Consider the following 16,285-nt stretch of genomic DNA (forward strand, 5'->3'; position numbering starts at 1 on the left):
TTCAATGAAATAAATTAACAATTCAAACACGGTCCAAGTGTAATTCAAACACGATTTTTCTCAACTTGAGGACCCCTATTGCTAACCTCATCTTCATCCCAATCCGTCATTATCTGGTTCAACATGTGGTTTCCTACTTAGGTTAAGCACTGGTAATGGTGAAGGAGCTACAATAATTTTAAGATAGATTGAGTCCGAGAATTTTTCATCTCGCCAAGCGAGCGATTTGGTGTACAAATTCTGGAAGAACGACCACCCTACAATCACATACAAACATGCAGGTGACATCTCATCTCCAGTATGATGGGCATCTTAAAAAGTTAGGCAACAGTCATTAGATGTCAGTACTGGGAATTCTCCTGGGTGTCCACAGGTTTCAGGCTTAGCTCAACTCAGATTTGACAATTTCCCAGGATAGATCCACCGCCGCAAGAATGTCTTCCGGAAGTGGGCCTTCTTCCGATTTGGTGCAGTTCATCTCAATTTGATCAACTGAAGACGCGCCAAAGATGATGCCATCCTCGGGCTTCAGCGCAGAATGATGTTGTAGCCATCGAGCTGCCACTGACACCAAAGTTGTGTCAGGATAACCTTTCAGTGAAGCTTTGAGAATCTCCAATGCCTTGAAATAACTGTCACGAAAGTATCGTTCGCGATACTACAAAAGAGGAGCCGCCCGTAAGGATCATATCAGCGCTTGGCTGTCGACAGAAAACGAGATTCTGTCAAAAGCGGTGAAGGAATCATGACTTTGAGTATAGGGAATCATCTGTTTTGAACATACCATCACGCCTTGTCTATGGCTGGGATCGAAACGGCCACCCGGTTCAATCTGATCATCAGGCTTCGTGATCTTCCCGGCGAAAAAGCCCCCAGCTGGCAAAGGAATTCGATAAAGTTTGTACAGACTGAAATTACAGTTAGAGCTCATCAGGACCAACCTAGCGGATTATAGAGAACCAAACGGATTCCCAAAGATCGACAGCAAGGAAAAAGCTGGGTCGAGCCATTCGAGGTCAGACTCCGTGATGTGACTGCAGGATAAAAAAAGAAAAAACCTCACCTCGGTTTCGATGGACCTGGTAATGGCATTATACATACCTTGATAAATCGTTGGCTTGACATAGCCATTCTTGTCGCAAATTCCCCATATAATGGCTACTTCCCACGCAGCAAAATTACTGAGGCCGAGCTCTGTAAACTTTCCCTGTCGGTACAGTGCGTCGCAAGCTTTTAATGTCTCCTCGAATGGAACTGATCGATCTGGGGCGTGTAAATAAAACACGCGAAGCTTTGGCACATTGAGGGCATCCAAACTCTTATCCAGAGTCGCTCTGAGGCGGTCTGGCTTGTGATCACCCGGTTTCTGGTCGATGGAAACATGGTAACGATAAGATGAGGGATCGAACAATTTGTATATCATAGTACACGCGTAGACATACCACTGGGAAGCATTTGGAATCGATCGACAACCCCGAACAATCTAACTTGGAAAGCATCTCTTCGGTGGTCCCATCGCCATCTATCATAGGACAGGTTGAGCGGTGAGAACCAGTACATGGGACGAAGTTGAATTGGTAAGCTCACAGAGTCTTGCTGTGTCTAACTCAGTATGCCCATGCGACCTGAACACATCAATGACTTTTTGAGCCGTACCCAAGTCATGTATCCTGCCAAAGTGTGAATATCGATACCAGACGAAGCGTTGTCAGGGTGCGAGGGGCTTAGAGTGATTCTGAGCGACCTGACCTTGAGCCAAACGCGCCCTCATTCCCGATTGTCATAGTCCTTGAGAGAGCGATGAAATAGGTACCAACAGATTGAGTGTTGATCAGCTAAATGATGTGACATTCAACGTACCCCATGATCAAAGGTATCCTCGTTTTCTGCGTACTCGCCATTCCTCTGTCTGTGAGCATAACTGCTGTGTTAACTTCAAGAGTCAGGATTTGGACAGTTTTCTATGTGGAGGGGGGTGAGACGGTAGGTGACGGTTTGATCAAATGTGTGGGGTCATGAACAGCTTGTCGAAGTGAACGATATATAACTGATTGTATGCCTATGACGTCAATTCGAGGATAAGATGTAAAAACCGGTCCTGAGACTTGGACTTGTGTTTGACGGAGGCGGAAGTAGCGGCCTCTGGGAGATTGCTGGCAGCCGGCTGCTGGCACTGGCACTGGCAGTGCCAGTCACTCAAAGCCCATGAAAGTATGGCTTCCAAAACCTTTCCCGCGTTGAATCTCGTATGGTGTCCACTCACATGACATACCCACTACACATGTGGTGATAAACAATATCACATTTCACCAATACCGCACCAAGCCTATTCATCCAACAAAATCGAGTCTACCCATCACTAACCAAGACTGACAAGTCATGCTCATACCCGCTATGTTCGCTCCGCTCGCAATTGTCGCACTGAAGACCCAGTCTCATCTTTGGAGACCACTGTCCCGACAACTTTGGTGTGACTTTCTTGAAGGCGGGTGCTCACTGTAGAAGAGATCAAGGTTAGCTATCTTTGATTTGCCTTCTGAGACGAGGATTTCAACTGAGTTATGTGTTGCCCTTTTTTTTCTCGTGACCTGGTTGATCGCTGGGCATACGGAGCTAAGGTCCTTTACAAAGCTGGGGCTCATGGTGCTCAACTTCATTGCGCACACGGATATCTATTATGTATGCCTACTCGCCACCGGAAGAAACAATTATAGTCTTTTGACCGATTAATCTTGGTCTATTACATATGTCTACCAAGCTTGATAATAATCCTACCACATTTTAATTTTATATTACTTTCTGATAAAATTGATGATGTACCTGAGTTTTGATCAATTTGATTCCATAAGATTTTGATTTTTCATCTGGTTTTGAGTGATCTCGTACTTGAGTTTACTGTTTGCTTCAGTTTTTTTTCAAAAGACCAGTGCGAGAATGCTGGGAGCAACTGGTGTATTAGTCAAGATAGATGATGGTGGTGAGGGGGAATCGTCCTGGCTATACTTCTCCCGAGAGCCTTCAACCAGCTCTTATGTGATGGGGGTTTCAGGGCGCATGTGGTGCGAGTGAAGTTGTTGTGCAATTGATTTGGAGGGATTTCACGGAGGGGTGAAATCTTGGGGAAAGGGGTAAGTACCTGGCACTGGCAGTAGTGCCAGTAATCTCCCGAAGGCCGGGTGTTCCCGACGGAGGAGAGCTGGTGCTTGGTCGTTATGGGTATAGGCGGGTCCATGTTTGACTCCACGATTTTACGTGCAGCGCTTCTTTCCAAATTCCATCACACTGACGGTCACATGCCAGATCAGACCAGATCACTCTCGTTTCGCTTCCTGCACATCAAATCACACATCGATGTCACCCCAGCCCAAGACGTCCGCTTCAATGTGGAAAGACCAGGTTGGTTAAAATCCGATTTTCACGCCTTCGCTCGCGAAGCTATTAGGCTTACTCCTGAACCATTTGGCACGCGGCTTGGTCAAATGAATCGGTCAATAGGGAAATGCCGCCTTTAAAAGCGCGAAATATGAACTTGCCATCGAACACTACACAGCCGCGATGAAGTCGGATCCTTCAGATCATGTGTTGCCGTGTAATAGAGCTATGGCTCGTTTGAAGCTGGAGCAGTATGTCAACCTTGGTTTCCTAAGCCGACGAAATATGCCTGTGCACCTAAATTGACCACTTGGTCGGGACACTCCAGATGGAAATTGGCAGAACAGGATGGCTCTCGATCATTGAATTTACTGCCTACTCCCAATTGTAAAGCTCACTTTCGCCGTGGTCTTGCAAGGAAAGGCATGAAGAGGTGGGCAGAGGCAAAACAAGGTGAGAGGCGCTGAATGTCAGGACGCAAACATCATTATTCATATCTTGACTAACCATGGCCAACTTCCTCCGTTTCGGTAACCAGATTTCGAGGCTGCTTATACGATTGAGCCATCCAATGCAAGTATCGCAACCGAACTAGCATTCGTAAAGTCCCAACTTGAACCCACAGCCACAGATGTAAGATTGTGGGATGATATCTCTCACTATAACCTTCGCAAGCTGATGAAAATCGGCAACGCATCATGTCGCATTAGCCAGACCCTTCAAGTCGAGGTAAAGTTGTGGGTCCCTCATCCAATCCTACGCCATCTTCGCTTAGCTCTTCGTCAAGTTGTCCCCCCATCTCAGTCACATCTACATCCCTTGACGAACCATCTACATCTTCAATCTCACAAACTTCAGCTCTCCTCGGTCAATCGACTCAAATCCTAAATGGAGATTCGCCCGGGCTGAATCTGATTCGTGAGGTGTCTACCAGGCGGTTTGACCCCTCAAAAAAGTCTGAAAAGGCTTCTGAAACACCGACATCTACACTGAATTCTTTCAGTACCCTCAAAGATATCCGAAAGAAGAAAGAAAATGGAGGGTACTCTTTTACAAAGCGAGACGATGCCAATGTTTCATTCACTGCGAGCTCTTCTCCGAAGGCAACCAAGACTAGCTTACCGATGGTACGGGATGACATCAGAACGACATCACAGACAGCGTTCCCCCCTTCATCGCCCGTTTACTCATTTTCTGAACTAGAGCGCCAGTGGGGAATGTCCGCTCGGCCTGATGCTCGCTGGTGTATTCTCAAAGTTCGTTTGTCGGCTATGAACTTCCTGGGATCATTCGAGAAACATCATTCACTGATATTGTAACATTTTCTTGTGGTATAGGGCATACACGCCGCACATTTACCTACTATCTTCGGTGAGCATTTGGAACCAAACTTCCTTGATCAGATGATCGAAGCGTTTGAGGTACCACAGAGGTGCGTATTTTCTACTCCACTTGTATTTTCAGCAACGTTGGGGCTGAGCCGATTTTCTGGCTACGATGGGACTCAGATCGGGGACTCAACCAGACTTGGCGCAAGCAGCAAGGTTAATAGAAGGATTAAACGGTGTTTCAAGATTGAAAACTTTAACCATGTTCCTCACCTCAGAGCAAAAGGAAGGTCAGTTGGAACCCATATCCTGACATATGATACCTTGCTTTACATGAGTTGTATTCTGAGTTAATCGAGTTTCTGTACTGCTCCCTATCGACAACCTCCAGTGATTAAAGAACTACTCGCAAGGTATGAAAGCATTGGTCCCGAAAAGCAAAACATTTCATTGTCCAATTGGGATTTGTGACTCTGAGTAGTTCTCACAATTGACCATGGTTTTACTTGTAATTTGCGCGTGAACGAGTACCTACCGAGTAGTTGAAGATGAGAAACTTCAGGGCTTTGGCTTATAGTTTCTCAATATATCCACCTAGACTCGCGCAGTTAGCTAGTTGGTGTCTAACCGACTCAGATTGGACTAGACTTGATTTGGGGCTTGCAGACTCTCGGCAAAGGAGAACGGATATGCCTGACATACATCTAAGCCTCAAAGGACGTCCGACTACCCATCATGGAGTAGGCTGGTAAAGTTTCTCCTTGCACAAGATTGTCATGGCAAGCAGCTACGTATATACACTATACTCAGATTGCGATATGTTGAACGTTCAGAAGCATTTGACGCCATTTCAACATAGGGTTGCATAAGCATTGAAGAGATCATATAATTATTTGTGCTGGGAAGATTTAATTTCGTGACTGATGAGAGGTGCATTGATAGAACAATGATAAGCTAATAATGTTAATGCATATGACGCGCTTCTTGAACATTGCTATCATTTATTACCCTTTTCCCCCAATTTTATGAATCCATTGGATGACCATAAACTTATACACTTCAATCCTCTCCTAAAGTCTTTCCTTTCATTGTGTTAAGGGATCTGATGAGAAGTATGTTGACCTATGTTGACGACCAAAGTAGACGACAGACGCAAGTTCGAAGAAACTCGAAAAACAAGTACCCCAATGATTTCTCAGCTGACACTGTCGCGATGTCATCATTGTGCTCATATCCGCAGACATCGCGCATTAGCCCCGAATGGGGTCTCGAAAGACGTGGGCTTTCCTGAAAGCAAAGGTTTGTTTGTGCCGCAGATTTCCATGAACTCTCGCTTGGGCGCCCTGCCGTGGTTTGGCCGTCGATTCAGGTCGAACACAACAGGCTTCATAAGGGATGCTCTCATCTCCGAAAAACGATCACCCATGGGTTTGGCTTTGTCCTTCTGATGTAATTGACTAGGGTAGTTGAATCTGATTTTCGATGATGTTTGATACCCAGCTGAGTCTTTACCTGGGCTATCTAGTCTTCTTCTCTTGTCATTTCGCCCCATCTGGGGAGAGCCGATATCGCAATCTGGTCGGAGGGGTGATCTCTTGCCGCGAGTTATCGCTGGCTTCAGAGGAGTGGATGTCCAAAAAGGACCGTCTTCCAGGGACATTGATTCGAATGAACGCAATGGGCTCGGCAGTGACTCGAATTCAGCTAGTCTTCCTTTACGTTTTAACTGGGACGCGTGGCGGGTCAGTCCATAGTCTTGCAGAGGAGAACAATCAAAATCGATGTGCTCCAACTTCGGATTAGATTGCAGATGATTACGAGAGGTCCCTGCCCGTTGGTTTAGAGTGCCGAGAGAGCGACGGGGGGCGACGGCGTCCCATATCAATTTATGACCTCTACCTGCACATCGAATGGGAAGACGCTTGGGTCTATGGCGGGGTGGTGGTGTGGTGAACTCATCGTAAACGCGAATTGCCATAGCTAGTGCTCCTCTATAGACATCATGACAACATTGATAGTTTTTTGTCAGGCTTAATATCTTCACAGGAAAAAAATCAAGGGGAGTGAAGAAGATTACGTGCCGTTAGCTTGCACTTATCGCAGAACACTAAGAAGTTCGCTTCAGAGCAGGACTTCGAATAAAAGAAGATACAAAATTTAATCGGTTGAATGCAGTGAAGGCTGAGGATTCTGGAAACCCCATCCAAGATTCCACAATTTGTACTATAATATGGCCAGATCTCCTCTACCTCCGATTCCGATGGGCGGATGGATATGAGAATTAGTACATGCGCAGACAAGTCCCGGACATGAAGCAGTTCGTCTAGCCAACCAGTTGTCGTAAGAGACTCTTGACCAATGTCCGTGGTTTCAAGGGTTTCGCTCTGCAGCTTATCGGAAATTGTTAAACTTTGGATTTTATCACTCCTCAGTGAGATTTCGAAAATACGAAACGCAATGATCCAGCAATCACATTCGTGCCATCAGACTGTTCCAGGGGACTCGGGGCGATTGACTTCATTAGATTGCCCAGCTGTCCGCTACCTTCACAGCTCGAATATCTCGTGCACTCAGGAGGAGCTTCAGAAAACGTGAGCTTTCTTGCTTCTTGTGCCGAGTAAGAACATTTCTAATTCGTATGAAACGCACGGTGTGCTTCGTTGCTCGTCTGCGCTGATCCAATTCTGGTGGCAGCCATTTTTCATCAACCTCAACTGATAGTACTGACAAGAATCAATCACGGATCTCGATGTGCCTGCGAGCCACGTCACTTACGACGAATCAGTTCATCAAGACTTTGAAGAGCACCTTCCAAATTGCCAATTGCCTCCATATGCTTGCCGCAGGAAATTTTGCGCGTGCAGCAATAGACAGTGCTATGAGATGTCAAAGGGCTTCTGATGGTCAAATAGGGTTTTCAAGTGTTCAAATGGAGTAGTTGTTGTTATCAAGTAGCGCTTCCTGTGATCTTGAACTACTGCTGGAAGGAGGGAATTTCGAGCCGAAAAGGACGCGGGTGTGAAACATATCCGATCCGCGACACCTCACAATCTCGGATAATGGGAAGCTCAAATCCATCAGCTCAGCTTTTGAGAAACCAACAAGCTCAAAAGTTTTCCGCTTGACTCTACATACATATCAGTCTGACGCCTCCACTCGAGTCCCTCACCTGTAATTCGAATTAAATCTTGGGATCACAGAGACTTATCCGACATCGCAGCTTGACCCTCTGACCGAACTTCAATCATCGACCGAGCTGGATCAGCGACATGCCTCAGACAGTCAATTCTCTGTGGGCGAGTTGGGTTCAAAAAGCGGCGAACGATGCTGTCGCCAATGGACGAAGGGAGGCTGATTCATATAAGGGAGCTGCTAGGGCGATTGGGGCACATCATATCAAGCTCGTACACCCTTCAGAGGCATTGGCACTGAAAGGTGTTGGACCTAAGACTGTAGCCATCATTGCTTCACGTTTGCGAGACTATTGCGAAGAAAACAACCTGGAATTCCCGGCTACACGTGAGCGAACAAATCATCATTCTCATTTTTGCTTCGTCCTCGCGCTGATCCTATCTTGATCAGCTCCCCGAGCAAATGCAGGCCGCCAAAAACGCGCGATATCAAATGGAGCCCCTGCTCCATCCGCCAAACGAACGGCAGCCGCACCAGGCCGCCGGAGCAACCCATACGCGCTGACTGCTGAAGAGATGGCTTTGGATGATGATTCAGAAGATGATAACCCTCTACCGAGTTGTTCTACTAAATCCGCTACTCGCAATCGATTTCCATCCGCCAAACGAACGGCAGCCGCACTAGGCCGCCGGAGCAACCCATACGCGCTAACTGCTGAGGAGATGGCTTTGGATGATGATTCAGAAGATGAAAACCCTTTAGCGAGTTGCTCTACTAACTCCGCTGCTCGCAATCGATTGTCCGATGCCAATCCCCGATCCAAATCACGGACTAGAAAAGAATACATACCTGGGTCCCGGACAGGCGGGTGGGGGATTCTTATTGCTTTGTATTTTGCTCATGATGACGCTTTCCCTTCAAATGATCTTACCAAGGAAGAAATCATTCAGACCGCTCAAGAATTTTGTGATTCAAGCTATACAATACCAGCAGCTAGAGGAGGAGGGGCTGGCAATAGCGGTAATTTTACAGCCTGGTCGAATATGTCAGTGTTGTACTCGTTGCCCTCGTCTGATAACTCCTTGTCAACTTGAAGCGCTGAAACCTATCTCATTGTGACGTTCCAGGAAGAAATTGAAGGAGGAAGGCTTGGTACTCGGTCTCAATGGACGGCCAGCCAAGTGGACTCTAACACGGCAAGGCCTAACCCTGGCACGTGCGGTAGCTCGACAAGCAGCACTTCCTCAGCTTGAGATCAATGAGGAGACTTTACCCATTGGTCCACAACGTGCACCTCTTTCACCGCATACTTCGAGCCAATCTATGGCCGGGAGTTGTCAAAATAGAAAGTCGCAAGTCGAATCAGTAGGTCCAGCTAGCCAGAATTTGGATCGTGCCACTCCTCAAAGCCGTTCTGCACCTCCAGCGCGTGTCGGAAGTGGGATAAGTTGCTCGAATGCTGGGTCCGATCCAAATGACGCACGATTCAGCTTCACTTATCTTGATCCGGGTAAGGGCTATTACCTTATGTGAATGTTATAAATCTGTATGCATATATAACGACCAGTTTTACTGAATATTCTCCTTGTGTTGATCAATCGAAAGAATCTCGTCATGTTCGGTCACGCGGTGAAGCAGACACCAAGATGGATGCGAAGACTTTTGATACCCTGTATAAAGTGGAATTTCCGCAAAGCCAATCCTCACACCAGTTCAAACGCAACGCAATTATCGAGGATTTCATCGCTGAACCGAACTTGCGCCCACCCACCAGAATCGGTTGGATGTTCAGCAGTAAAGCGGTTCCGACATGTCCAGGCTTACCGATATCGAAAGCGGCATCGGAGGTCCCGAAGTCATATCCATCGACCAGCGCCAGTGTTTTACCTAGGGTGAATACATCACATATGGACACTGCAACTTGTCCTGCGCTGGCAACTCGTGTTGCGCCCCAACCTCCTGTATCTCGCTTTGAAAAGATGGCCCAAGCAGCCGAAGCAAGACTTCGGGCGACTGACTCATGTGTCCAGCCGTTGTTCCGGCTTCCCAGCGCTATCGATTTTTCATCATCTCCAGCGGGCGCTACTGCCCCAGGCAAGTGGTTTTTGCATGTATATACAACTCTTCCGATCCCCTTTTCTAACGTACGTTACTGCGGGAGTTAGATCCATCCGGATCGAGTTCAACTCGATCTCAGTTTTTCGATCGAATAAACCCTCAAGAGTGGCAAGCTGGGACGTATGACATTCGCCTGCTACTGGATCATCGAGAATTGAAGTCCACTGACGACCGGTCAGCTTTCTTCGACCTATGTCAAGCGGAGGCTCTAAAGCTGGCAAATAGAAAGGAGGCTGCAATCGTGGTAGAGCAACGCGTACTTCCTGTTGGAGATGCTCTCTGGATTGCTGTTCACAAAGTGACTGGAGAAGAGGTGGTTCTGGATAGTATAGTCGAACGCAAGCGACTTGATGATCTCTGTACCAGCATTCACGATGATCGCTATCACGAGCAAAAGGTACTTGATCGTTTTGATCTCACCAAACGACCGTACTCGTCTTATAGATATGCCTTGGAATCTTGATGCAAGGACCTGGTTGCCTGACACCGTAAACTCGTTTGTTCTCCTCGCTCCTATAGGCACGCTTGAAAAAGTCGGGATTGAAAGACATCATCTATCTCGTTGAGAACTATAATCAAAAAGCCAATCAAGTTAAATTCGGACAGATGATACAGACGGCAAAAGCGGAAGTCATGGTATTGAATGATTGTCACTTGGAATTGACAGATGACTGGAGGGCGTCCGTGAGATATCTGATCATGCGAAGTCGCGTGATCTTTGAAGTTCATCAAGTAAGCCTACTCAACTATATTTTAGGACTGCTTGAAATGTCTAACGGAGCATTCATTCTCTACTCTCATGACGTCCAGAACCTCGATCTTTGGGTGATTCCAGATGATAAGATCGACAGAGCTTCATATCTTTCAACCTTGAGCACTCTTCGCAAATCACACCCCAGTCATTACTGGGTATCATCCTACCCCTCCTTTGAGAAACTCAACGACAAGTCAGCCAATCTGAATGTTCGTCAGATCTGGGCGCGTATGGCTTTTTGCATCAGTGGAATGAGTGCTGAAAAGGTAGATAGCCTTGTTAAGCGCTGGGAATCTCCCAGGACATTTTGGGATGCCTATAAGGAACATCGGATTTCTTCATCAACCCAGGTACAGGAATGGAGTTGGATCCAAGATGCAAATGAGTCCGAGTTCCGGCGGATTACACCCAGTCTGTGCAAAAAGATTTGGGATATTTTTAATTCATCAGAATATGATGCACAGGATGGAGTCTGATGATTGTAGGTGTCACCCGACATCTTGTGTTTTCACTATGGTGGTATATTCTCTACTTTTTGATCAGACTTATACCAACTTGCAGATACTACAAGATATCAAGCTGTGAAACATTTCTTCTTAATACTTCCAAAATACTCTTGTGCCTTACTAGATATCATCGTTATGTTAAACTCTGGCCTCCGGAGACACCTAGACAGGGCAGAACATATGTGAAGGAAATCGAACCATTTAAGTGGAGGTCACATCAAGATCCAATACTCTCCAACCAAAGAGTACAATGCCAATGGCAAGAGAACTGACCGAGATAATTTCCTAGTATGTTGATAAGAACTTGGAAAGCGTGACGAAAAAGGAAATGACAAGGAGTGTAAACTGGAGTCGTTGCAACGAGTTAGTTCTCCAAATCATCGGACAGCTACATATGCTCGTTATACCCAGTAAACAAGAGATGCAGCATAACAAGTTCCATATGCCGCTCATGTATCGGGCCAAATGCACCTTTGGACGTCTCCGGATGACTTTCACGGCGAGTTGGAGGTCGATGAATAAGTCACAATTCATGGGTAAGTACATCTTTTGCATGGTCGACTTCAATTGGTCAGGATCTTGATGCGTTACAAATCCCCCCATGTGGAATCTTGACATCGACCGAAGGTGATCACCGGTGTGATCGACTTGATTATACGAACTGCCACTTCTCCTCTGAAGTTGGTTGCGTCGCAACGCGGCAACCAGCTTGTAAGGGCGACTCCGCTGTCAACCGTTTCAGGTCATTGATTACAACCTCATATCCGAATGACGTGTGCTCTGCGAGCATGAAGTGTGCATTCAACTCTTTAGATGGCAGGTATCGAGCATCGAGGGACCTGTGGTTAAACAAGTTTGCAACTTATTGTGAGAGCACAATCGTTAATCTATTCCCACATCAACGGGATTGCAAAGTTTCTCGGAATGATGCACCTCTGACCAATCAGACGGATCAATCAGGCGTTGTGAGCATCTTGGATTCATTATGAAGTTTAGAGGCGATGGGCCTCCTAAGGAATTCACGTGGTGAAGGTTTGTTATAAGTGGTCTTGAGACGATCCTCATAAAAGACCGCAGTGTGCCCAAATCGTCCTATCACTACCTAAGGACATTCCAAAACTTCAAACGCCTGTGACTTTTCCACCATTACAAATTATCCCTGTGACTTTTCCACCATTACAAATTATCGTACGATGTTGATCATCTTTAAATCATTATGTTTATTTGGTAAGTGTCGTAAATAAACAAAACCCAGGGGTAGCTAGTCAGCTGATCGTAACACGAATTGAATAGGTATCATTATCGGAGACATGAAAGCATTGTCAAAAGAAGACCTCGCCACCCGGTATGACCAAAAAATTCTGGCTTCTCTGCTACTACGATTTTCACCCAGCTCTAACCTAGTCTTGATGACTTTTTGAATTGTGTTTACATGTTCATTTGCCTCGTTCATTAGATCTGAATCAGCACTTCTTACCCGGTCGAGTGAGTGGGGTATGTCAATCGATACAAAACGCCTCAGACGAAGAACATTCGGTAAACATGGTAAGAATTTTCATCTTAGATCAAGAATCTGGGCTTGTGCAAAAGCTGATGTGCCATGCACGGTATGTAATTTGAAGGTAAGGGTCATGGCGGTGGACATGGTCATGGCGGTGGTCTCGGCCATGGCAACTGCGGCCCCTCGAAATTGAAAGGCTTCGGAGCAGGCATGAGACCGGGGGCAGGAATGGGTGGGGGAAAACCCTCACACTTTGGTGGTGGCAGTCATGGACATGGACGACATGGAAAACATGGACGACATGGTCACGGTCACGGTCACGGTCACGGTCACGGTGGTAGTCTTGGCCGTGGCGACTGTGATTTCTGCAAGTCAAAAGGCTTTGGCGCAGGCATAAGACCTGGAGCCGAAACGGGTAAAGGGAGACCACAGCCGGGTGGAGGTATGGGTGGAGTGATGGGTAGTGGTATGGGTATAGATACAGACACGGATATGGGCAGTAGTATAGGTGCAGGTATGGGAAATATTGGTGGCCCAATAATGGTGGGCCCACCAGGCTTTGTAGGCTCTGGGGACTCCCCTGAGGACTTTGGAATGCCAGATAGCAATAACAATAGTGGACCTCATTCTGGAGGTGGAGACTTTCAAGATATCAAAAAACCACAAGCTGGTCCTGACGTAGAGACAAAGTCTAAACCACACAGAGCCGCAGGCAAACCGGGCAAGACAACCAAAGTCACTGTGAACAAAAAGCGACCAGGCTCTGGGGACTTGGTGGAGAGCCCAGAAGAGTATGAAATGCCAGAAGACCAAAAGCCTAGTGGAGCTGAGATCTCTAAGGGTCCAGGTGGTAAAATCTCAAGTGAGTCCCATTCCAAATTTGTGGTTTCCAATTTTACAACATGTGTATCACAATGGATTTCACAGTCCTTCTGGTTTTCTATAACTCTGAAATTTCTGGTGAAGCTCTATTTGGAGGTGCAGATTTACAGCCAATCAATCAAACACCCTCTGGTCCTGATGTAGAGACAAAGTCTAAACCACACAGAGCCGCAGGCAAACCAGGCAAGACAACCAAAATCATTGTGAACAAAAAGGGACCAGGCTCTGGGGACTTGATGGAGAGCCCAGAAGAGTATGAAATGCCAGAAGACCAAAAGCCTAGTGGAGCTGAGATCTCTAAGACTAAGGGTCCAGGTGGTAAAATCTCAAGTGAGTCCAATTCCAGATTTTTGGTTTCCAATTTTACAACATGTGTATCACAATGGATTTCACGGTCCTTCCAGATTTGGTGGTCTTCTGACTAATCATACCAATGTTTCTGGTGAAGCTCTATTTGGAGGTGCAGATTTACAGCCAATCAATCAAACACCCTCTGGTCCTGATGTAGAGACAAAGTCTAAACCACACAGAGCCGCAGGCAAACCAGGCAAGACAACCAAAGTCATTGTGAACAAAAAGGGACCAGGCTCTGGGGACTTGATGGAGAGCCCAGAAGAGTATGAAATGCCAGAAGACCAAAAGCCTAGTGGAGCTGAGATCTCTAATGGTCCAGGTGGTAAAATCTCAAGTGAGTCCCATTCCAAATTTGTGGTTTCCAATTTTACAACATGTGTATCACAATGGATTTCACGGTCCTTTCAGATTTGGTGGTCTTCTGACTAATCATACCAATGTTTCTGGTGAAGCTCAATTTGGAGATGGAGATTTACAGCCAATCAAGCAAACACCATCTGGTCCTGATGTAGAATCAAAGGCCAAGCCACATGGAGCTGGGAGAAAACCAGTTAACAAGACTAAAAGTGATATGGAACATGCCACTGGTGATCAAGATTCAGATCAAAGCTCAAAAATTTCAGGCACTCCTGGATCTCAGATATCTGCAAGTGAAACTGCATTTGGTCCAAGTAAAGAAAGTGTTTCCACCTATGAGCATTCTTATTCTTACTCAACAGTTGAAGCCACCCCGGAATCTAGTCAAGGAAATGGTGATGGATCTACTACACCTTGTCTGCCATGTGAATCTGCATAGACTGTTTTTGAGACATCCCTGAGAGGATGAGGCTGTATAAATGTTTGGTGTCTATATTTCATTGGGATTTAATCTGCTGGTTTGAAAAATCCATATTCGTCATTGACAATTGTTTTGAAATTGTGATAATTGTAAATACACACTGTTTCTCAGATGGAGTAATTGAAGGTACCATTGCATGATAAGCTAGCCCGCCAAAATATGGGAGAAAAGAAGGAAAGGAAAAAATTGATTGGACAGTGCTTCATTGAAACATCCCATAGTGCCATTTGATTTTAGTGAATGAGGAGCTTCCATGGAGTATCAGATTGTAAGGTGTAAGGACTTGAATGGCTTGCTGAGAGGCAAGAGGTAGAATTCAAGGGTGTTACTTATGATGAGATAGATTGCTAAGTTAGGAGTATAGCATCTACTTTTTATGGCATGGAGAACTGGATAATATAAGGATGAGAGCTTTATGAAGCACAAAGTGTTCTCAGCAACGTATGAAGAACACGAGTCAAGTAAAGATAAAGTACCTTTATGAAGCACAAAGTGTTCTCAGCAACGTATGAAGAACACGAGTCAAGTAAAGATAAAGTACCTGATGGTACGAGAAAAACAATAGATAAGAATGGATCACTTTAGTAGGAACATTAGTATAATAAACAAACCTTTATGAAGCACGAAGTGTTCTCAGCAACGTATGAAGAACACGAGTCAAGTAAAGATAAAGTACCTGATGGTACGAGAAAAACAATAGATAAGAATGGATGAAGAAAAAGGAAAACATAGCAGAGAAAACATTCATTCTTATATGAGTAGAATCTCGTACATCCTTGGTACAAGAAATGGAATGAAGAAGGAAGCAAAAGAGACAACATCATAAGATAATTGATTATGATGTCATGACTAGAAGAGGAACAATAACAATTAAATAATTAAATATCTTTATAGATAACTCAGTATAAAAACATATGTAGATAGTCTTATACTATGAGATTCTCAATATGGATCATAACACAAAGAAGATCAGATACCTGTGTGCTTAATCTTATACATATACTGCTCCAAATACTTGGGTACATGTCTGTACATGTTTTGATCAGTCAGCTTTGAGATAAGCAAAAGGATCAATGCAGGGATTTTACAAGACTTAGAAAATGTAACTGACTATTACAGGTTGGAGATCCATAAGACTGAATAAGCCATCTAATTTGACTATTGAATTCATGGACAAGTCTTTGAAAAAACTGGTGTTTTTGACCCTCTTTTCCCCATAAGAAGTCAGATGCCTGAAGACTCAATGGGCAGATTTAAGTGGGCGCACAGCTCTTTTCTTTGGTCCAAGGACATTTGTTTTCAGGATACAAAGATATGAAGTGTTGAATCAGTCCCCAGCCAAACGCTTCCGGCTCATACGCCAAAGAGGTGGTATAAGGTCTAAGACCCTCTTTTGACTACTTGTTTGTCTGAGAGGGACTTGTTAAGTTAGAGCACAGAGGTAGTTGATTAATCCCTTTTCAAGACTCTCAGCCATCTTGTCATACAAGCTAGGCTTAG

General features: G+C 45.4%; 5 protein-coding genes across 5 annotated transcripts; 3 read left to right on the forward strand and 2 right to left on the reverse strand.

Moving 5' to 3' along the window:
- Window positions 1-2: 2 nt before the first annotated feature.
- Window positions 3-2,137, reverse strand: MELLADRAFT_45741 (uncharacterized protein; the record flags this gene model as incomplete). Its single annotated transcript, XM_007417229.1, has 9 exons — window positions 3-311; window positions 393-658; window positions 785-876; window positions 942-996; window positions 1,064-1,366; window positions 1,443-1,522; window positions 1,588-1,670; window positions 1,750-1,788; window positions 1,861-2,137. The coding sequence occupies 9 exons, from the start codon at window positions 1,917-1,919 to the stop codon at window positions 290-292; spliced, it is 999 nt and encodes a 332-aa protein (XP_007417291.1).
- A 1,418-nt stretch (window positions 2,138-3,555) lies between these two features.
- MELLADRAFT_68599 (uncharacterized protein) lies at window positions 3,556-5,171 on the forward strand (the record flags this gene model as incomplete). Its single annotated transcript, XM_007417235.1, has 7 exons — window positions 3,556-3,623; window positions 3,701-3,825; window positions 3,911-4,005; window positions 4,083-4,628; window positions 4,710-4,804; window positions 4,881-4,990; window positions 5,092-5,171. The coding sequence occupies 7 exons, from the start codon at window positions 3,556-3,558 to the stop codon at window positions 5,169-5,171; spliced, it is 1,119 nt and encodes a 372-aa protein (XP_007417297.1).
- A 757-nt stretch (window positions 5,172-5,928) lies between these two features.
- Window positions 5,929-6,678, reverse strand: MELLADRAFT_68600 (uncharacterized protein; the record flags this gene model as incomplete). The annotated part of the gene is made up of 1 exon (XM_007417236.1): window positions 5,929-6,678. The coding sequence occupies one exon, from the start codon at window positions 6,676-6,678 to the stop codon at window positions 5,929-5,931; it is 750 nt and encodes a 249-aa protein (XP_007417298.1).
- Window positions 6,679-7,969: 1,291 nt separating this feature from the next.
- On the forward strand, window positions 7,970-11,429 carry MELLADRAFT_50702 (uncharacterized protein; the record flags this gene model as incomplete). The annotated part of the gene is made up of 6 exons (XM_007417230.1): window positions 7,970-8,254; window positions 8,555-8,881; window positions 8,964-9,197; window positions 10,030-10,347; window positions 10,470-10,682; window positions 10,761-11,429. The coding sequence occupies 6 exons, from the start codon at window positions 7,970-7,972 to the stop codon at window positions 11,178-11,180; spliced, it is 1,797 nt and encodes a 598-aa protein (XP_007417292.1).
- Window positions 11,430-12,403: 974 nt separating this feature from the next.
- MELLADRAFT_112729 (uncharacterized protein) lies at window positions 12,404-14,743 on the forward strand (the record flags this gene model as incomplete). The annotated part of the gene is made up of 5 exons (XM_007417269.1): window positions 12,404-12,437; window positions 12,833-13,573; window positions 13,639-13,923; window positions 14,042-14,281; window positions 14,400-14,743. The coding sequence occupies 5 exons, from the start codon at window positions 12,404-12,406 to the stop codon at window positions 14,741-14,743; spliced, it is 1,644 nt and encodes a 547-aa protein (XP_007417331.1).
- Window positions 14,744-16,285: the final 1,542 nt, after the last annotated feature.

This window comes from Melampsora larici-populina (assembly GCF_000204055.1).
Source record: "Melampsora larici-populina 98AG31 unplaced genomic scaffold MELLAscaffold_70, whole genome shotgun sequence".
Classification (NCBI taxonomy): Eukaryota; Fungi; Basidiomycota; class Pucciniomycetes; order Pucciniales; family Melampsoraceae; genus Melampsora; species Melampsora laricis-populina.